This window comes from Felis catus, chromosome C1 (assembly GCF_018350175.1).
Source record: "Felis catus isolate Fca126 chromosome C1, F.catus_Fca126_mat1.0, whole genome shotgun sequence".
Lineage (NCBI taxonomy): Eukaryota > Metazoa > Chordata > Mammalia > Carnivora > Felidae > Felis > Felis catus.
The window spans coordinates 100,035,531-100,057,807 of NC_058375.1; the positions used below are offsets into that span (position 1 = coordinate 100,035,531).

Sequence of the window (22,277 nt, forward strand, 5' to 3'; positions counted from 1 at the left end):
GGGGCACTTTCTCCCACTTTGATTTATGAAATGCTGCAGAAGAGAAGATGTCTAAGCCTCAATAATGAGGCATTATCATGTGGAAGAGATTAGTTTCCTGTATGACACTTCCTCCCACCCCATGTTCCCATCCCACTCATCCAGGTAAGGGTAGAACCAGGACCAGTGGCTGGAAGGTATGGAGTGGTAAGATTCAACTTGATATCAGAAAGAATTCTCTAGTGGCAGAGATGTCCAAAGATGGAATGGACTGGTTTGTCAGTTGGGGAACTGTTCAGAGGCTCAATGGGCAGTGAGTAGGGCTGCTGGGGAGGAAATTCCCCCATCCAGTGGATGGAGGAGACAGTGTCCCAGTTGGCCTCTGCCTTAAAATTCTATTTTCGGGGCGCCTGGGTGGCGCAGTCGGTTAAGCGTCCGACTTCAGCCAGGTCACGATCTCGCGGTCCGTGAGTTCGAGCCCCGCGTCAGGCTCTGGGCTGATGGCTCAGAGCCTGGAGACTGTTTCCGATTCTGTGTCTCCCTCTCTCTCTCTGCCCCTCCCCTGTTCATGCTCTGTCTCTCTCTGTCCCAAAAATAAATAAACGTTGAAAAAAAATTTAAAAAAAAATTCTATTTTCTAGCAAAGTAACAAACAAAACAAAGTAACAAACAAAACAAAGTAACTGTCACCATTCTTTTCATTTAGAGAGCAAGCTAAGAGTGGACTCAACCAGTCAAGTCCAAGAGATCTTCATCAACTCCAACACCAACATAGAATGTAGCATCTTGTCCCAGTCCACTGGAGACCTCCAGTTAGCCGTTATTTGGTACTTCTCTCCCATTTCCATGAACGCAACCTGGCTGAGGATCCTGGAAATGGACCAAACCAATGTTGTAAAATATGGGGATGAATTTCACTCCCTACTGAGACAACAAAAATTCCACCCCAAGAAAGTTTCCCAGGACTTGTTTCAGCTACAGATTCTGAATGTGGAAGACAGCGATCAGGGCAGATACCACTGTGCTGTGGAAGAATGGTTCTTGTCCAGAAACGGCACTTGGCACAAGCTTGGAGAAAAGAAGTCAGGTCTGACAGAATTGAAACTCAGGCCCACAGGTAAACCTCATGAGTGTATTCTCACAACGGCTTTCTATAGGATGGCCTTCTTCTCTTGGGCAGCTCTTCAATGGAGTGATTATGTTGAAGGTAGAAATGTGACCCAGGGCCATAGGGATAGTGGCCACCTACACAATGAATGCAGGACCTGGTGGCCCAGCAGAGGACGTGGGAGTCACGTAAGGTGAGTCAATCTGAGGTTTTGAGGAGTCTGGATGGGAACGAGATCCCTTTGATTGGTTTGCCTATCAGCCTGGCAACCTGCTCTATGCAGCTACCCAGGGTATCGTATCTCTAGATCTCTGTAATAACAAGCTGTGTCATTCCAGTGGGGCTCTACTGTAATTTGGCAAAGAGAGAGTAATATGAAGCATATTTCTCCCACTGTGAACAGAAACTGTACAACTCTATAGGGATGTGTGGAGAAATTGCTTTTCAACATTTGGCTGCCTAAACATACGGCAAATAAGAGTAGTTAACTGTCGGAATGCTGAGGGAGTCTCCTCTTCCTCAGGAGAGCTTTAAAACTGTAATAGAAGTTCCATCCACGTGTGCTGGTCTAAGAGCGCTGCGGTTGAAGTGTGGGCAGGGTTGGTTAGATCTCTTGGTATCGGTTTGGTCACCTCCAGGGTTGATTAAAATGAGACAGATGTCACGGCTAGGGTTCGGGAACTGGCTGAGATCCAACAGCACAATGCAAAGAAGTTAGTCTGGTTTGGTGCTTAAAATTGCATTTTCAACGGAACACCCACAAATAAGATTATAATAAACGTTACTGTGTATTAGACAGTTAGAGATACAAAGAGAAATAAGGCACAGCTCTTGCCTTAAGGAGCTTACGGTCTGTAGGGGGGGCAGTGGAGCCAAACAGTAGTGGAGCATAGGCTCTCTTTTCTTGCTGCTCTGGTTCCCCTTCTCTGTGTTCTTCAGGCCCTTCTTCTCCCTGGTAAATGTGGGTGCTCCTCAGGGACAGATCCTGGGCCCCTTTGTCTCATTATTCTCTGCTCTCTCCAGAACTTCTCAAATACTGTGTTGGTTTCAACTACCACCTTCGATGAAATAGCGCAAAGTCTTTACACTTCGCTCCGATCTCCTGAGCTCCGGCTCTTTCTTCCCAACTGCCTGTTGTACATTTCTGCTTGGATGCCCCTGAGACCCTCATGCGCAGCATGTCCCAAACCTCATTATCATTCTTGCCATCCCACAAGACCCGTGCAAACTTCTGCATTCTCCATCTGTGTGGCTGGCAGCCCTTTCTCCCGGGTGCCTAAGCCAAATCTTGACAGTGTTCGCACACCCTTTAAGGAGGCAGCCGCTCCTTGGCTCAAGCTTGCAAACCCTTCCCATCCGGAAATGTGGGCTCAGTGTTGCCCAATCTTTTAGTACATCAAGAAACGCCTAACATCTTTTTTGGTGATATCGCTTGGTGGAGACTATACACAGCTAGTCCAAATTTTTAAAAAAGACTGTGGGAGTCAAACAAAACATATCTGTGGGTTAGGTGTGGCTGGCTGGGGGTGGCCAGCTGTGTACCCCGGGGCAGGGAGTGAGTTAAGAGGCCCCAGGGAGAGATACTGAGAAGGAGTGGTCAGAGCTGCAGGAGAGACACGTTCTCTGAAATCAAAAGAAGAGAGAATTTCAAGAAGAAAATGGACTTCGGTGATAAAACCCACAGAGCGGACAACAAAACCAGAGTGTCTTGAGCTGGGAAATCAGGCCCATACTAATGATCTTGGCCAGAGCATGGGATAGAATTAGAAGGTGTTTGTATTAAAGTAGGGAGGAATTTGAGATGAGGAAGCAGAGACAGAATCATATAAACTAATATTTCACATACTTTGCCATGAATGGAGGGAGAGAGTAAATATGGCAACAACAACAAAAATCCAGGATGAGACAAAGTTATCCTTTTAGGGAAAGATATGGGATGCCTGGGCGACTCAGTTGGTTGAGTTTCCAACTTTGTTTTAGGTCATGATCTCATGGTCCCTGAGTTGGAGCCCCAAGTCGGGCTCTGTGCTGACAGCTCGGAGCCTGGAGCCTGCTTCAGATTCTGTGTCTCCCTCTCTCTCCGCCCCACTCATGCTCTGTCCCTCTGTGTCTCTCAAAAATAAATAAACATTCAAAAAAAATTTTTTTAAGATTGATCAATAAATGTGTTTGTAGTAGAGTTGAAAATTTAGCGTATACTATAGTTTATTTTGTTAGTAACTGCTCTGGTCTTCATTTGAAGTTCTCACCAGCAGGTTAGGAGGGGAAAATTTTTCTTAAGTTTATTTATTTATTTTGTGAGGCAGGGGAGGGGCAGAGAGAGAGAGACAGAGACAGAGGGAGAGAGAAAGAAACCCAAGGAGGCTCCATGAGCACGGAGACTGACATGGGGCTCGAACTCACGAACCATGAGATATGACCTGAACCAAAATTAAGAGCCAGATGCTTAACCAACTGAGTCACCCAGGCACCCCAGGAGAAAATTTTTAAGAAGTAAACGTCAAAATCTGTTTAAGACTTAGTCTAATCCAGTAATTTAAATCATCTTTCCTTGAGTGCTATTCTAATACTTGTATAAAAATGTTCAGTCTCTCAGATAGCCTCCTCTTTCCCTGCATCTTGGACTGAGATGATATCTGGGTATATGGGAGGAAGGTAATTTGCCAAGAATGAGGGGCAGTGGTGCAGTAATGACTTGAGGGAAGAGCCAGAAGTTTTGGATGGTCCATCTGGGCAGAAGAAGAAAGAGTTGGCCAGGGAGAGGTAAAACAGCAGAGCAGAGCACCCACTGAAGCTGGGTGGCTTCAGAGGCAGGCCTTCAGCAGACAAGAGGTAGGGCTGAAGGGAAACGGCTGCTTTGCTCCATCGCACAGAATGTTCTAGCAAATGTTGAAGAAGGACAGGGGTCAAGGGAAAACGTTAAAGATGAGAGACCTGGTTATCTAAAGAGTTTAAGATGGCATCTCCTCAGTGAGAACTAGATCTTTCAGAGGGGGTACCCAGTCTAAAAATCTGGATTCTTCTCTAACTTATTGCCATTTTATTTCCTAGGAAGCAAGGTACGTGTCTCCAAAGTGTACTGGACAGAAAATGCTACCGAGCACACGGAGGTGGCCATCCGCTGCAGCCTGGAGAGTTCTGGCAGCTCGGCTTCTCTGTACTCTGTGATGTGGTTGCGCAACGGGGAGCATTCAGGAAGGAAAATGCTGGTACACCTTCGGCATGATGGCTTGCTGGAGTATGGTGACGAGGGGCTCGGGGGGCATCTGTACTGTTACCGCTCATCCCCTACAGACTTTGTCCTGAAGCTTCATCAGGTCAGAATGGAGGATGCTGGTTTGTACTGGTGCAAGGTGACAGAGTGGGAGCCGCATGGTAACCCTGGCACGTGGGTCAACCGAGCATCAGATGAGTCCCAGCATGTGGTGCTCACGGTGCTGCCTTCAGGTAACTAGGGGTTAATCTGCCCCGGCCCCTGGTCAGGAGAATCTTTGTCCCCCGCCCCGTCTTGTGTTTCCCTCCCAGTTACGTTTTGCTGAACTCAGTTTACAGATTCCCTAAAGAAAGTGACTTTGCAGTTTCTGTCAATAGTGATTGCTAGTTCTCATTTGGACAGATGAGGTCTACGCAAGGTTTCGGGCACAGACACGGAAATGTCAGGGGCATCTGACCTGCTTCCCCCGCCCCTTCTCCTCCCGAACCAACAAAGCCATCCACATCGTATCCCTTTCAATAACAAAATTACGTTCGAAGCGGACATCTTTACCCCTTGGCTGGTTCTCCAGTCTCAGAATGCTCAGATCTGCAGAGGGAGTTGGAATGAGGGATAGGGGCCTGGTGACGGGATGTTTCATTTGGTCTCACTGCAGTCAACTGCCTCTACATGCTCCCCACCTCCAAACCAAAGCGAAACTTTTCTTAATGAGTCAGTGCCATGTTCTTCTCTCTCGATAGGTCAACAAATCAGCAGGGCTTTGAGAACGATAGTCATGTGGTGGGTGGGCCTCACCTGACTGCAGCTTGAAAGGCATCAGAGAAGGAAGTATGCCCTGTGGAGCTTGCTTATGGGGTCCAGCGAGGAAGGCAGCTACTTAAAGACCTTGGCCCAAGAGTGACCATTGTCCACGTGGGAAGGCCAACCTACTCAGCTAGTGCACAGCTTGAGGAGGGGTGCGGAGCAAGAGGCTGTGAAGGAGAAGAGGGCAACCTTCCAGCCAGTACAGTGCCAAGCATGTAGTAGGCATTCATTAAGCATTTGTTAATGAAAGCAAAAATTTCTCCAGCCAGACCAGTAAATCTTCCCTGGTGATCAGTGTGCTGGCTAATATGGCCAGCTCATCTCTGAGCTGCTTTTTTCTTTCTTTCTTTCTTTCTTTCTTTCTTTCTTTCTTTCTTCTTTCCTTTTTTATGTAAATTGTTTTAATGTTTACTTATTTTTGAGAGAGAGAGAGAGAGAGAGGGAGGGAGAGGGAGAGAGTGGGAGAGGGGCAGAGAGAGAGGGAGACACAGAATCTGACACAGGCTCTAGGCTCTGAGCTGTCAGCACAGAGCCGGATGAGGGGCTTGAACTCACAAACCTACATGATCATGACCTGAGCCAAAGTTGGATGCTTAACCGACCGAGCCACCCAGATGCCCCTGAGCGGCTCCTTCCTGGTGGGGTTTAGGGAAAAGGCGAGAGGTACGCTGAACTTAATAGTGGGAAGGGGACACTGGAGATGCATAGCTGTGACCTTGGTGCCCCACACCAGCAAGAGTAAAAAGGATCAATTCTAGGTAACATTCCTGAAACACCAGCTAGCTTTGGTGACACTCTCTGGGGAGAAAAAGCAGTGCTGGGAATAGGTGGCAACTTCTCCAAAATAGGGACAGTTGTGTCCCTGCCCCAGCCAGGCTTCTAGAGCAGAAGTCAGAGTTCTCTGACTTGCTCCCTAGGGCTCCAGCATCCTCCTCCCCCAAGTGTTCTTCAGCAGAAGTTTTCTCCCCAGTGTCCAGAAGATATTTTTCTTCTATTCCAACAATTACGGGAAGTCCCACAACCTGAGCACATTCCATACATGTTTTCTCCCTGGAATCCCTAGGCTCTGTAGAATCAGCACTTTTTGTAGCAGAATAAATAGATAATAACTGTAATAAATATATATTCTGTGATGAAAAAGCACATCTCCTCTGAGAGACATGGGATCCTACACAGCAATATATATATATATATATATATATATATATATATATATATATAGTTAATCTTTGTAGAATCCTTACAAGTCAGGTGTAAGGTTTTTAGAAGATAAACTCTGGAAAGAAAACATTAAAAGTTGGGAGGTCTTTGTATTCTTTACAGTTGAAGAAGCTTGAAAACCCGTGCCATGATAAGCTGAGGGTTTTTGTTATAGACACGGGGGGGGGGGGGGGTTCCCAAGTAAATCCTTGCTTACAGCGTTCTGCTTCCTCTACCTGGCTGTTCTTTCCTGGTAGTTGGGGAGGCAGTGGGGTGGGGGGGGGTGGGATGCGAAATCCCAGGGTTTGGAATCAGACAAGCCTAGGCTTGGATCACAGCCCCCTGCCACCTATGAGCTGTGAAATCATACCCTGGCTCCTTAACCACTGTGAGCCTCAGCTTACTCATAAAATGAGGATCGTAATACAGATGTGTGTAAAGTAGCTAGCATAGTCCATGGATATTGTAAGTGCTCAAGAAATGTTAACTCTCTTTCCTCTTATGCCTCCAAACATGCTATACACACACACAGACAACACACACACACATACACACACACGTATATATTATATCTATATATATCTATATCTATCCATCTATATATATATGACAAAACATTTTTTAATATATACCTCTTACTCCTTTTATTATTTTTAATGTTTATTTGTTTTTGAGAGAAAGGGAGAGAGAGAGACAGTGGGAGAGGGGCAGACAGAGAAGGGGACACAGAATCCGAAGCAGGCTCCAGGCTGTCAGCATAGAGGCCAACAAGGGGCTTGAACCCACGAACTGCGAGATCATGACCAGAGCTGAAGTCTGATGCTTAACCTACTGAGCCACCCAGGCGCCCCATGACAAAATATTTTAAGTTGTTCAATAAATAACCATGTGAGCTTCTGAGATCACAAAAACATGTATTACAGAGTCTGTTCCCAAAGAACTCAGATTCTTTTTCCTTTTTTTTTAATGTTTATTTTTTGAGAGAGAGAGAGAGAGAGGGGGGAAGGAGGCAGAGAAGGAGGAGACAGAGAATCCCAAGCAGGCTCCGTGCTGTCAGCACAGACCCTGATGTGGGGCTCAAACTCCCGAACCGTGAGATCATGATCTGAGCTGAAACCAGGAGTCGGATGCTTAACCAACTGAGCCACCCAGGCATCCCTCAAAGAGCTCAGATTCTGTTGGGGAAGTAAAGTCCAAAATGGTAGGTGTCATCAAAGAAGTAGTTTTAGGGTGCTGCACAAGGAGCAGAGGCAGGGCTGGGGTGAAGGGCTGGGTGGGGAGGAGATCTGGGAAACTCCCCAGAGTATGGGGCCTATGAAAAGGAAGAGGACATATTTTAGGGAAAGGAAAGGCTAGGCAAGATGGTCATAAAAACTATGGTGCAAGGGCAGGGGCACCTGGGCAGCTCAGTTAGTTTAAGTGTCCGACTTTGGCTCGGGTCGTGATCTCCTGGTTCGTGGGCTCGAGCCTTGCATCGGGCTCTGTGCTGACAGCTCAGAGCCTGAAGCCTGTTTCAGATGCTGTGTCTCCTTCTCTCTCTGCCCCTCCCCAACTCATGCTCTGACACTCTCTCTCCCCACTCATCTCTCTCTCAAAAATAAATAAACATTAAAAAATTATTAAAAAATAAACTGTGGTGCAAGGGTAAGAGAGGCAGCTAGTGAGATGGGAGGGTATGGATCTCAAACTCATCCCACGTATGTAGCTAAGGAAGGTGACCTGAGTCATGAACCTCATGAGGTGTCAGCGAAGTTCAATCAGGGGAGTGACATGAGATTTGCATTTTAGGAAGCTCCCACTGGGAGCCCTGTTAAAGATGAGTTGGAAGGGAGGCAGACACAGAGCAGAGAGCACTATTTGAAATTGATAGTAGGAACCCAGGTGAGACAAGATGAAGGTCCAAATTAAGGCAGTGCTTTAATGAGGGATGAGAGAAAAGCAGGCAGTGTTAGGCAGCATCATCTTCAGGATTTAGAGACTGATTAGGTGCATGTGGAGGGTGAATGGGCAGAAGGGGAGAATCAAGGATGAATAAGAAGTTTCTAGCATGGGTGGTTAGTGGGGACATTCACTAAATGAGGTAACATAAGGTCTGATGGGGAAATTAGTTCAATTTTGAATAAGTTGAGCTGGAATTGATGTGTGGAGTATGTGTGAGTTATCCAGAGAGTTCTACCCAATAGACATGGGGATTTCCAAGAGAGATCTTTGCCAGAGCTGTAGATTAGTAGGCATCAACTCATAGCCAATAATGGTGTCCAACGACGCATCCCTGAGATACTATTGATCAGGGAAGTACAGAAGAGGAGACTGAAGGGGAACGAAAGGAGTAGCCAAGAGGTAGGAGGAGAACCAGGGTTTGGTGGTATCCTAGAAACCAAAAGCAGAGAGCACAGCAAAAGGGAAGGGAAAGCCAACAAACTCAACTATTGTAAAGAGGTCAATTAAGATAAGAACGGGCAAGTGTCCATGGGATTTCACACTGCAGGGCAATTGCAGAGAAGTAATGAGAAAAGGCAGACCACAGTGAAAGAGTGGACACATCAAATATAGATTACACTTTCAAGAGCTTTGATGTAAAGGTAAGAGAGAAGATAAGTGGCAAGAGGTGTCAGTGAAGTTTTATTTTGTTCTGTTTTGGTTTGGAGCTGGTAGGGACTTGAGCACTTTAAAAAATTCTAGAGGGGAAAGAGGCCACAGCGAGGAAGATGATGAAGCTATACCACCTGCTGACTGCAGTGCCCCTCCATGCCACCTTTGGTCAACACCTACTAATCCTTCACCTCCCAACTTATCTGCTACCTTCTCAGGGACTAACATGCTACCAACTCTCCACTTCTCAGATGGTTTTCTGCCACCTCCCTGTGGCAATTTCAGGGTGGGTTAGTTTAGGACTACCTAATGAATCTGTGGAGCGCTGTGGCTCAAGTGGAGACAGAAAAGTTAAGACGCATCTCCCTGGGGGAATGGAATGGACCTGGCATTTGCTTCTCCATCTGACTTCCTTACCTATGACTAAGCCAAGGCAGGGGCTAGAGATACCTTAGTCTTCCTACCTCACCCTCAGACCCCAGACATAAATGTCTTATTCTAGAGAATTCTCTGTAATTAATTAATAGGCAAGATTATAAGGCTTTCTGGGGACTGGATTACTTGTCATCGTATGTATTTGTTACTCTTCCCCAGCTTCTAGGTGGGTAAGGATATACTTAGAAAGTAACCCTTCAAAGGAGATATGTGCCCCTACCACACTGAAGTTTCTGGAGAGACCATAACATTTTTCTATGCTACCCCAGTGCCTCCCACAAAGTCTGGCACGTAGTACTCAATAATTGCTTCATGAAAGAATGAGCAAGCGAGTCTTCAGTTGGGATGAAACAGGATACTGTCAGGCACCATTCATTCTGGGATGCGCTTGTATTGGGTTCCCGACCCCTACTTTCATTTCTTGGCGGGAGCCAACTCTCTCCCGTGGCCACACTTGGCATGGTCCGTTGCTGAATTTGGGTTGGGGTGGGGGCAGAATTGGTAGCCCCCTTGCTCTCCGGTATCTGTCCTCTGCTGAAGTCAGTACTTCTGAGGTAATATGGAAAAGGAATGCTCCTCGTGGTGTATTTGGCTGTGGGTGGGAGCAAGTTATCAACCAAGCCTTGTGATGAAGTGTTCTCATTACACTTTTGGCTCTGTCTTGCAGACCTTGTACTTCGAGCATCGGGCACTTACTCGGATTGATTCAAAATGCCAAACCTTAATGGTTTGGGATGTCGCTAATTCTAATCCAGATATGGGTGAGAGGCAGATGGTGGGGACTGGTGATTGTGGGATCTAGAGCAAACCCTGCCCTCCCAGGAGAGGTAATTTAGAAGCACTGGAGCTGACAGTTGCTAGCTGTTGGCCAACTCGGCAGACGAGTGCCTGTGCTATCCTTTGATGGCAGATTGCTCCACACAGAGCAGTCTCCTCCCCATTAAGATACCCAAGCCCTCTGGCAGTCCCTTCATGCTGAAGGTTAGAGTCTCAGGGGAAAAAGAAAAAAAGCCAAGTACCGGATTTCTTCTCACCTTCTGCGTGCTGGTGCAAATCTCTTCAGTATCGCACCACCGTCCTAGCAACAGTGACACAGAGGTGGACTCTCCCTTCCCAGTTCCCTGCCTCCCATGATAGGGAAGGGAAGTCAGAGTCTCCTATGTAATCATTCGACTCTCAGTGGAACGTCACCCAGCCATGGAGACGGAGGGACCAGAGACTTGAGGGAGAGACTGGGCCTGCGGAAGAACGTGGCCAAGCTTGTGGTGCCTGTGTGGGGAACCAGCTGGTCAAGTCCCGTTTTCTACCCGGTCTCTTGGGAGAGCATTGCCTGTGATTTTCCTACCAGAGTACTGATAGTTATTCCTTGCTGACTCAACAGATGTGCTGAGCGCTCTGTTAAATACTTCATTATCTTATCACGACTCTAGAAATTATTATCCTCATTTGATCGATGAGGAAACTAAGTGTTATTGAGGGCAAGTAACTGGTCCAACGTCAATAACAGTATGTGGAAGAGCCAGAATGTGAACCCGGCTCCCTTCGAGATGGAAGAGGTACTCAGTCGCTACTGTGCGTACGAGTAGCGTGAAGTGTCAAGGCCAGTGCTCTTCTCCGCTGTTTTCTACAGCTCCGGTCTCTTTCAGCACTGCCATTTCTACCTCCTTCCTACCCACATGCCTTCAGATATATTAAGATAAGACCTGGGGATATTTATTATAGTCAAGCAGGGCCTTGGAGAGAGGGGTCAGATAGGATATATAGAGAGAGGGTGATATGAATTAAAAGTCTAGCTTTATCATTGCCCACTCTTTCAAAAACCAAAACCAACTTGAGGACGAAGAATGTACATGAGACCAGAGAAAATCCAGCTGCAAACTCCTTCAGCTCGTCAAGTCCTGTTCAGAGCTAGCCTCATGTTCAGTGATGGTCTTTACTCTGTGTAACAGGATGACAGCCACCCTGGGTTCCTGTGTGTGCAATGCACTCACACAATTGATTCATCCATCGGTTTCCATTGATGACCTATGGACAAAGTGCTGTACAAGATAAAAAGACACATAAGACATGGGCTCTGTCCTTCAGGAGTTCACAAGGCAGGAGCCAGACAACTGTTTGAGGCTCTTTCTTGACTTCCAACAAAGAGACGTTCTTCAAGGTGCAAATGCATCAACAATGCCAAAAATGGAATTCTTGCGGTAGAGGTTGGTGGAAATGACCTCCAAAGCCGTTTACATCTCTAAGAGTCTATAATCCTGTGAATCCTATAACTTAACCTCTGAAGAAGAACTTGCTTATGTCATTACAATTTTCCAATAAAAGCGCAGCTACTATCAGCATCAGAGTTTTCCAAAAAGCCCCAAGTTCAAATATCCTGTCATAAACAAATGTTGTCGGAAGACTACATTTAGTAGTTGGTGTCTCTCTAAGCATGTGCCTTTGTGCATGGAGGCTGTTAGGCACTGCCTCCTGGAACCTGTGATGTTTGCAGCCTTGTCCCCTTGCCTCTCTGGCCGTGTGGCCAGGAACCACTTTGGGACTGCTTGTGCATGCCTGGCGTGTCTGTGCGCTGACAGTTCCCCCCCCCCCCCCCTCCTGCCACGGACTGCAGTTGCTGGAAGATCGTGTGCTTTAGCTTGCCTTTATATAGTAGCCTTTGCCCAGGTGGTTGCAGTCAGTCCGGTTCGATTCAGATCAACCAGCTTGCCAGATCAGTCAGGCAAGTGCCGGGCATAGCAGGGGACACAGAAACCAATGACGCTATCAGTGGCTATCGGTCGTACTCAACTGTGGTGGAATGAAGGAGAGGGACAAGGAGGAACAAAAGTGGTCTACACCAGGGGGTATGTGAGAGGAGCATTGGCAAGGACTGTGCCCGAGGCAGGTAGAGGACCCAGGAGAGGAAGTGTTGTCTGAGCTGGGTCAGGAGGACCCAGAGGATTAGGATGCAGAGAGCGTGCGTGATGGAGGCAACAGTAAGGGCAACACAGGAGGGGAGCCAAACGGAGGGTGCCTGGGTGGGGGGATCCCAACAGGAGAGTCCGGACCGAGCTTCTCACTGTAGTTGTGTAAAAACAGCGCGCTGTGTGAGTGTGCACACGTGCATGTGTGTGTGCCGCGTGCGTGTCCATGTGAGTACGCACACTTAAGCAGCAGCAGTGGGAATAACTCAGTTAAAAATTCAGGACCAGCAACAGAGCTGAGAACGAGGGTTGAATTATAGATAGCTTTTCTGAGGATAGAAGATTAAAGGAGAGGTTTTCTTTTTTTTTGTTTTATTTTTCTTCGCGGCTGTTGGTTTTAAGTAGGTCATTGGAACCCCCCACCCAGTGGTTGGGACATGCTGGGTGAGGGCAGCTAGGCTGGAAGAGCCCTATTCTGGACTCCTCTGCCCACATACGATTTAAAGGGCCCACCACTACTTGGCCCCACTATTTTTACATATATTTCCCTGTAACAATAAATCCCCCAAGTGTTTATCATTGATTAGTGCAGGTGAGCTGGAGACTAATTATCTTCTTTATTGTTCTTTTCATTGCAGAGCCCACATTTCCCTCCAGGATCTGCTCGTCAACACCTTTACTCTATTTCCTATTCACCTGCCCCTGCATTCTGTTTATCCTTCTGCTCATTTCCCTCGTCTGCTTGTACCACAAAGCCAGGAGGCTGTCGGCACTGAAGCTAAACGTGCTGAAAAAAAAGACTCTCTGGGTGGATTTGAAACGGGCTGGAGACTGGGTAACCACCTGGAGGGAAGAGGAAGACCATTGAATCCCGAGAGCCGTCTGCAGCCCTATGGAAAGTGTGGGCTCTGGAACTGGACTGAGCATTGGTGTGAATGAATCCTGATTGTGTCCTTCTTGGTGTGTGTGGCCTTGGGCAAGTTACCTAGGAATCAGAGGGAACGTGTATGTGGTTTCTTTGTGTGTTGTCATCTACCCCTTGCCTTCTCCCAGGAGCTAGATGATTTACCCTGTGTTTCATTTGCCGCACCTCACAGAGGTTCAGGGTCCCCTTCTGTAAGGAGAGAACCTCCCTCACACAGCCTCTTGGGTATTAGTTGCGATCCTATGGCGAAGCCCGGGGTGAGGCTGCCCTCTGCTTTCTCCTCCCTTATGTCACTGATTCCCAGGAAAGCATTCCGAGTGGTCCAGTCACACTGGCTCTAGGTAATCTTTTGCCCCCAAATAAGAGGTGTGGGAAGGGGCCTGATGTCAGCAAGGCAAAAAGGAATTGGGAATATGCCCTTCATTCACATCAGATCTACTTCCCAATGTGGATGTGACTTCCTTCAATGCAGAAATCCTGTCTTGCCCCCAACCCATCTATAAATGCTACTCAAGGACAATCTCTGCGTAGACGGTACCTAATTAATATTGATGGGTTCTTTGAAGAAATTATAAAGCATTTTGTAGTCTGAGTTTCTGCTTCCTCTTTCTTCCTCCCTCCTTCCCTTCCTTGCTTTCTCTGTTTTCTTTCTTTCTTTCTTTCTTTCTTTCTTTCTTTCTTTCTTTCTTCTTTCTTTCTTTCTCCTCACCTCACCTCTCATCTCCTTTTCTTCTTTTCTCTATAAGACTATTAGGTCATTAGGAAAAACTTTTTTTTTTTTAACGACAGTCAACCCCAAGGCCTCATATCTCCCCTTCCTCCCCACAACAAAAGATCCATCTGAGTCCTGGCTTTTAGCCAATGCCTTATTTTCTTTGACCTGACAGCACTGGGTAGTAGCTCAGAGTGTCGTGGTAGTTCTTTGGGGGAGGAGGTGTAACAGGGCCCCTGTCCCCTCCTCCTCCAGCAGGGGCTGGGAGCCCAGGGGGATCACTGGGTCAAGTCTGGCTCTCAGAGTCCCCAGTTCTCAGCCAGGAAAGGTCAGGAGGGCTGGGGTTGGGGAGTGTCATGGCTTACGGCTTTTAACAACTGGCCCCCAGGATATGACAACTGTTCCCACTGGGCCTGAGGTCTCCTCATCTTTGTTTCAAAAGCTGCTCAGGCCCTATCATAGCCAGAATTGGAAATCAATCAGTGCCACCTAACAGACTTGAGAAAACACATCTATTTATTATCTATGTGACCAATGGGGTTGCTTTAACACTTGGCGATTTGCATGTCCAAGGAGAGCAATTTATTTTTAATTATTTTATCAAGCACACACGTCTTCTGCAAACATAATTAGTTCCCTTGCCAGGGGATTACCGGGGCTCTGAGAACTCCCACTGTAGCCTATGGGTTCCTTACGTTTCTCTCCCTTTATTGGCTCATTTGAAATACAAGTGTTTCCTTAAATGTGTCAACACATTTGTCTCTTGTCTCTCAGGTAGGGTGGCATATTTTTCAGAAGACAAAGCTAAAGTTACGACTCCTTAGAAAGTATGATGCCCCCTGCCCACCCCCCGCCCCCGGCAGAAACCTGGAGTTTAACTGGTATTTTGAAGAGAAAGAACAGAATTGAGCCCCGTCAGATAATCCCAGCAGACTCTAGTACTGTCTCCTGCCTGGGCTACTCTTTCCCCTGTCTCTCTTCCTCTGTCCTCAGCTGGGCCCCGCCTTTCAGAAGCTTGGAGCTCAAACAGCACTTTTTCACGTTTGAATCCGGCTCAGACATTGCACAGAGCAGACACTCAAATGTCCGACCGCACCACCCGGCGCAGAGCACGGGAACGATTATTTCCCAGTGAGCACCTCCTAGTGTCTGGCAGAGATGGGGGTGAGGGATCTAGTGGTGACCCGACCAACATGGTGCCCCATCCCCTGGGGTCATCACCCTGCATCTTCTGGATGCTCTGCTTTCATACAGCACGTTAGATGTTCAGAGAAGCCACACGGCTCCATTTGGCCCATGGGGAATTTTCAGGCAACCAAGCCCCAAAGTCATCTTTTCTCTTTTCTTGAACTGAATAAAATTTTTCACCTAACTCAGGAGACATTTTACATGAAACCTCTTCTTTTTCCAATTATGTACTTGTTCCATTTTCCTGTCTAAAACTTAGTACAGAATTGTACTTTTGTTCATTGATTTCAACTTGTCCGTTCTATGTCAGCACCTGGTTTTCCCGTCAGCATCTTGTGTTTCAAACCTGCTTTGGTAACAGAACAACTCTCTGTCTCAGGAGTTGGCCACCTATGGCCCACAGGCCGAATGCTGCCCACCACCTGTTTTTTAAAATACGATTTGTGCGAATACAGCCACTCCCGTTTGCCTACATATTACCTCCGGCCGCTGTCACAATAAAACGGCAGTGGTGAGTCACTGCCAGGGGGGCTATATGACCCGCAACGCCTAGAATGTTTACTATCTGACACTTTACAAGAAAAGTTTTCCAACCCTGCTCTTTTTTAGTGGCTAGTGTTCTGTCTCTGCCATGCCCTGTGCTCCTGGGAAATTTTATTTGACCTGTTGTATCTGTATCTGTAATATACCTGATTAACTGAAGAATAATCCTAAGCCCTCTGGATCAGTGTCCAGTCCAAACAGTTGTGAAGTTCGAATCGTCTGCCATACTCCTACTGGAGATGGAAAATGCATCACTCCGGAGGTATTCCTACTCTGTGTGGGGTGAGACGACAAGGAGGTGACAAAGGCATGAATAGGCTGTTTTTGTTCTTTATAGTCTATTGAGATGTATAGGAAACAAGATCTTGAACGTGCACAAGAACTTGGCCTTTATTTGGTGGACAGTGGTGAGCCATTGAATGTTATTTAGCAGGGAAGGGGCAGCTCCCTTCAGGAGAATTGAAAAAGGAGCAGCATAGATGATGGGTAGGGGTTGGGTGAGGGCTGGGGCAGTACCAGGACAAAATGAGACCGCTGGCCTCAGGACACCACCTCCACTGTCCTTTAATTTGTGTAACAGGGATAAAAACGACTTTATGAGGTTTGTGGACTGAACCAAACTGTCAGAAAGTTTCAAGTCTTACAGCAAGCTCAAAGAGGTAGTTAATGTATATTTGTTAAAGACAATGACATGTTATGAGATTCTTCTTCTGGTTAATAAATATTAATTTTCTATTGATAAGTGTAGAGATGAGAGAGTAGTATCTTTTCACTTAATTGGCTTTCCATTTACCTTATCTTTTGCGTTTTTAAATTTTTTTTTTCAACGTTTACTTATTTTTGGGACAGAGAGAGACAGAGCATGAACGGGGGAGGGGCAGAGAGAGGGAGACACAGAATCGGAATCAGGCTCCAGGCTCTGAGCCATCATCAGCCCAGAGCCCGACGCGGGGCTCGAACTCCTGGACCGCGAGATCGTGACCTGGCTGAAGTCGGACGCTTAACCGACTGCGCCACCCAGGCGCCCCTCTTTTGTGTTTTTAAAGATTTTATGTATGTATGTATGTATGTATGTTTATTTTAGACAGAGAGAGAGAGAGAGAGCAAGCATCGTGGGGGAGGGGCAGAGAGATAGAGGGGGACACAGAACCCGAAGCAGGCTCCAGGCTCTAGCTGTCAGCACAGAGCCTGATGTGGGGCTCAAACCCACAGACTGTGAGATCATGACCTGAGCTGAAGTCTGACGCTTAACCGACTGAGCCACCCAGGCACCCCTAAAGACTTTATTTTTAAGTAATCTGTACAACCAATGTGGGGCTTGAACCTATGCCCTTACCTTATCTTTTTGATACTTGCTTTTTTGTTTAATTTACTTATTAGACATTTAGAGTTTCTACTATGTCATATTTAAATCCAAGGCTCCTTTTGGATCAGCTTTGACTTCCAAATAGAGATATTTTGACTAGAAGAATAATTATCACATTAAACCATTTGCTGAGATGGTTTTGGCGAGGAGGTGTAAGTTCATATGTCATAAATAACCAGTAAATGAAAACCTGAATTCGTTATGCCTTTAAGGTCACAATGGTACAGGGTGTTGAAAGTGTGTGCCTCAGTTTTAAATGGAGAGATAATCCATTTTTGTGGATGGAGAGTCCCAATACTGTTAAGATGCCAATTTTCTCCAGATTGCTCCATAGATTTGATGCAGTGGTTATCAATCGGGGAGAGAGGGCAGGGCAGTTGTGCTTGCCAAAGGACATTTGGCAATTTACAGACACATTTTTTAAAATAATTTTTTTAAATGTTATTTACTTTTGAGAGAGACAGAGAGAGGCAGTGCGTGAGCAGGGGTGGGGGGCAGGCAGAGAGAGCAGGAGACCTAGAATGTGAAGCAGTTCCAGGCTCAGAGCTGTCAGCACAGAGCCCAACGTGGAGCTCCAACTCACAAACCATGAGATCATGGTCTGAGCCTAAGTCAGATGCTTAACCAACTGAGCCACCCAGGCGCCCCTTGACCTGTGTGGCACCACCTGGGGTGGGGGGAGGGGTTACTACTGGCACTTAGTGGGCAGAGACCAGGGTTGCTGCTAAATCTCCTGCAATGCACAAGACAGACTCCTTTCCCCACAGCAAAGCCCAAAATTTCAATAGCGTTGAGGATAAGAAACCCTGGTTTAATGGAATCCTAATCCCGATCCCAGGCAATTTTAGAAATCGATGAGCTCATTCTAATAAATGAAAATATAAATAATCTAGACAATATTTAAGAAGAAAAAGTTGGAGGAATTATGAGCTCAAGTTCCAGGACATTCTATAAAACTATAATAATTACAACAGTGTGTTGTAGGAGCATCTGGCTGGCTCAGTCCATGGAGCATGTGACTCTTGATCTCAAGGCCAGGAGTTTGAGCCCCATGTTGGGCATGGAGATTACTTTAAAAATAAAGTGTGATGGTATATATATTTAAAAACTGTGTGTTATAGGTGCAAGTATAAACAAGGAAATCAATGGAACAGAATAGAGTCCAGAAATATACATACATATGTAGATTTACCTAATTTCCATTATAGGTGCTACTGCAGTGCGGAAATCATGTTTCTTCTAGTTGCTGACATCATTGGATATTCATATGAAAAAAAAAAAAAAGAACCTTGATACCTACCTCACATTTTATACTACAAAGGAAAAAAATAAACTGGGCACCACTTAAATAAACTATTCATCAAAGATATCATTAATAAAGTGATTATACACAAGCCATGGATGGAGGGAAAATATTCACAAATCATATCTAACAAAGAATTTATATCCAGAATATATACAGAACTCCTATAAATAAATTTTTAAAAAATGTTTTGAGAGAGAGACACAGAGACAGAACGTTAGCAGAGAGGTGCAGAGAGAGAGGAAGACACAGAATCCGAAGCAGGCTCCAGGCTCTGAGCTGTCAGCACAGAGCCTGACGCAAGGCCCCAACCCACAAGCCACAAGATCATGACCTGAGCCGAAGTCAGAGGCTGAACCGACTGAGCCACCCAGGCGCTCCTATAAATAAATTTTTTTAAAAAAGGAGGAGCATGAAGCTCAACTTAAAAATAGACAAAAGACTTGTACAGGGGTTTTACAAAAGAGAATTATCAACAGTCAATAATCAAGTAGGTCAGTTCAGGCTTCATGAAGCATACGCCAAGATGGGATTAGACATACAAGGGGTCTACTGAGGGAAATGCCTATGAAGGAAAAGGGGGCTGGGGCAGGAGAAAGTGGGGAGAGCCCTGGACTGTAGTGCAGGTTTGACATCTATAAAAGGATCAGGGAAGGAAGGCGGATGATGTAGGAAGAACTTTAGACACTGCAGTTTTGAGGTAATCTGGGCCAAGCTGATGGGAGTCTCTTAAACAAAGATTGGCTATTGGAGAAGGGCTCCACTGGGCAGAAATGGTCTAAGTCTAGTATCTCTGCCCTGCTTAGTCTTTGACTGGAAACAGCAAATTTCCTGGGAAAATGTGGCCTCAGTGTGAGCATCGTGACAGATATGATGATCTAGCTGCTGGAAGCTGTCAGTCAGCTATGTTCCCTGCAGAAGATTCCCTTGAAGTGAGATCTGAATAGTGCAGCCCCGTGGCCACAGCATCTGAAAAGACGCTCAACATCATCACTCATCAGAAATCTACAAATTAAAACAACCATGAGATACCCAGATGATTAAAATGTTAAAGACAATACCAAATATCAAACGCAGGTAAGAATTTAAAGTTACCAGAACTTAATACGGTGCTGGTGGCAGTGTAAGTGTGTTCAACTATTTTGTAAAATAGTTTGGTAGTTTTTGATAAGCAACTCCACTCCTTGTGTTTATCCGAGAGAAAGGAATAGCTCTATCCACCAAAAGACATAAACGAAAATACAGCTTTATCCATCATTGCTAAAAACTAGGAACAACCCCACTGTCCATCAGTAGGTGAACGGACGCATAGTTTATATATATTGTGGAATACTACACATAATAAAAATGAACAAACTGCTGCATATGTGACGGCATGGATGAATATCAGAGCATTTTTTGAGTGAAATAAGCCAGGCACAAAAGGGTATGCACTGTAAGATTCATTTATTTGAAATCCAAGAACCGGCAAAACGAATCTATGAGGACAGAAGTCACCATAATCATTTCCTCTGGCAGGGGGAGTATTGACTGGGAAGTAGCAGGAAGAACCTTCTGGGGCAACTGAAATGTTTTTTATCTTTATCTAGGTGATGGTTTCATGGGTGTATGTATACCTACGTAAAAATGTACTAAGCTTTCTTAAGATCTAGCAATTTATGTAAATAATCTAATATATAACTTAATAAATATATAAATACAGTAGTATATAACTGAAATAACTGTATGTAAATAACTTACACTGAAGTTAAATTTTTTTTTAACCTTTATTCATTTTTGAGAGACAGAGAGAGACAGCACAAGTTGGCTGGGGGGGGTGGGGCAGGGAGGGCAGAGAGAGAATGAGACATAGAATCTGAAGCAGACTCCAGGCTCCGAGCTGTCAGCACAGAGCCCAACACAGGGCTCGAACTCATGAACCACGAGATCATGACCTGGGCCAGAGTCAGAAGCTTAACTGACTGAGCCACCCAGGCGCCCCACAAAAAAATTTTTTTAAGTGTTTGAGAACCAACTAGATGACCAACACAGAGGGAGGGATTTTAATACACTGGGAAATAAGATTTTATTTGTTCCACAAACATTTCCAGATATTCCGCGTGTGCCAAGACATATGCTGGGAGTTAGGAATGCAGAAATAAGTGATATCATCCATTCCCTCTAGGAGGAAAGAAGAAGGGAGCTGATGTTCACTATGTTGAGCCGCCATCATGGGTTAGGAGCAGCAGAGCTTTACAACAAACTTGTGAAGCTGAGATCTAACCATAAACCAGGAGAAAGCAGTTAAGTATCATGCTTTAAGTATCAAAAAGAGCTGGCCCTTGAGCCCAGATGCATGAACTCCAAAAGCAACACCCTTTCTACACACTGTGCTTCCTCTACTTATAAAGATGCCACCATCTCATTCTGAGCAAAGAGCTGCACACACAAGGTAGAAGAGGAGCACCATTGGGACAGAAAAACTAATGCCAGATGTTTGCTTTGTCACATGTTAGGATCCGGTTTGCTCTAAAAAGGGGAGACTAAATCTAGACAGGGGACAGGGGACCCCTTGGCACTCTTTGCCCTGGTTCCCACAGATGTCCATTCAATCCCATGCGTGTTGATTGCATGGCTACTCTGTGCTACCACAGGATGCTGCCCAAATAAACACATGAGAGCGTGTTTTTGTTATGGTCTCCCACGACTGAAGGCAAATGCTACCAGTTCTTGAGTCTGTCTGTAGGGAATCTTCGTACTGTTTAATAATCTCACGGCAGCTATTGGTACCACCCTGCTGGCGGCTAAGAATTGTTTGAGGATCTTCTGTTCCCAATACCCAAGATATGACCCTCCCCCCCGCCCCATAAAATGGTGCGATGTCAGGATGGCCTTTACTCCTACACGTGGGTCAAATACCTCCTAGTCCTAGAACTGACAAATCGGGATGCTGTGCGAAAAAACCCGATCAGTATTAGGACCTAACGTCAGGTCCGAACACACACGTACTAAATTCTAAAGTCTAAGTTTCCAGTCCAAATTCCTTGCTCAAAACTTTTCTTCATCGAGGGAAGGTATCCAGGGTAGTATTCAGTTTGGGTCGCTCAGAAGCAGTAAACCGGGAGCCGTCCCAACCTGGCAACAGAAAGCTAAATGGCAACTATGATATTTAGTAATCCTTTCACACAAAAGAAAGAGCCAACACGTGAGCCCCTGTGAGAAGAAAGCCGCAGCAAGATAAAATTGAGGCTGCCAAATACTCCCTCTTAGGGCTCTCCACTTTGACCTCTTGCTCCTTTTTGGTGGGACGCCCAACGAATACATCTGGTTTCTTAGTAGTCAGGAAGGTAACCTCTGGATTCAGACTGCCTGCGGGGAAACCCTGACATCCTTCGCTGGCCGTCATCTTTGCCAGTTAATCTTTGTCTCACTGCCCTCGTCCCTCCAGGGAGGGGATCCTCACTACTCCACAGAGTCTGTTGTGAGGGTTAAATGAGATAGGCGCGTAAAGGAGACAGAACTCACAAGTGTTGGGCATCATCGACAGGCTGGACATTTTAATCGTCTCTGCTCCGGAAAAGGAAACCAGATACCTGCATTTCGCCTTCTAAATTCTTAACATGATCGTGGAAAGAACAGGGTATAGACATGAGGTCCAAGCATGGGCTTTGCTACAGAATGGGATCATTGTTTGGGTCCACCGCCCATGAGCCTAATTTTGGGAAGGATAAGTATGAAGTTTCAGGAAAGAGGATATCAAGGCAAATGTGGACAGGGGAACATTCGGACAAAATTGTCTGAGTGCTTTACGGTTAAATGAAGAGACAAGGGAGTTTAATCCAGGAGTTCCAAGTGAAGATATATAAATATATGGGAATTAATGGGGAAGGGAGTCACTAGAGACTCCTATCCTGAGGTAGTATATACCTGTATTAATTAGCTAATTCAATTTGCATGCAGATTTGAGTGCAAATGGCACATCTGGAAAACAAATGTTATGGTAGATAGCAAATACTTAGCTTGGGA

General features: G+C 45.9%; 1 protein-coding gene and 1 long non-coding RNA gene across 8 annotated transcripts in view; one reads left to right on the forward strand and one right to left on the reverse strand.

The window, feature by feature from the left end:
• CD101 (CD101 molecule) overlaps positions 1-13,752 on the forward strand; it is a 37,173-nt gene extending 23,421 nt beyond the window's left edge. Inside the window, exons 7-9 of the mRNA XM_045033340.1 lie at positions 686-1,096; positions 4,139-4,534; positions 12,874-13,752. Of these exons, the coding sequence (XP_044889275.1) occupies positions 686-1,096; positions 4,139-4,534; positions 12,874-13,103 (1,037 nt within the window). The 3' untranslated portion in view covers positions 13,104-13,752. The remainder of the gene's footprint in view (positions 1-685; positions 1,097-4,138; positions 4,535-12,873) is intronic.
• The window catches only part of LOC111561801, a 44,136-nt gene that overhangs the window by 11,673 nt on the left and 10,186 nt on the right, over positions 1-22,277 (reverse strand). Inside the window, exon 3 of one of the 7 annotated variants that reach the window (XR_006582935.1) lies at positions 660-849. The exons of 3 other annotated variants lie outside the window; for them this stretch is intronic. This is a non-coding gene — a long non-coding RNA (uncharacterized LOC111561801). Of the gene's footprint in view, positions 1-659; positions 850-20,318; positions 20,531-21,121; positions 21,401-22,277 lie in introns of those variants that run through there. 3 more of the 7 variants (XR_006582936.1, XR_002744691.2, XR_006582939.1) reach the window with 3 other exon arrangements.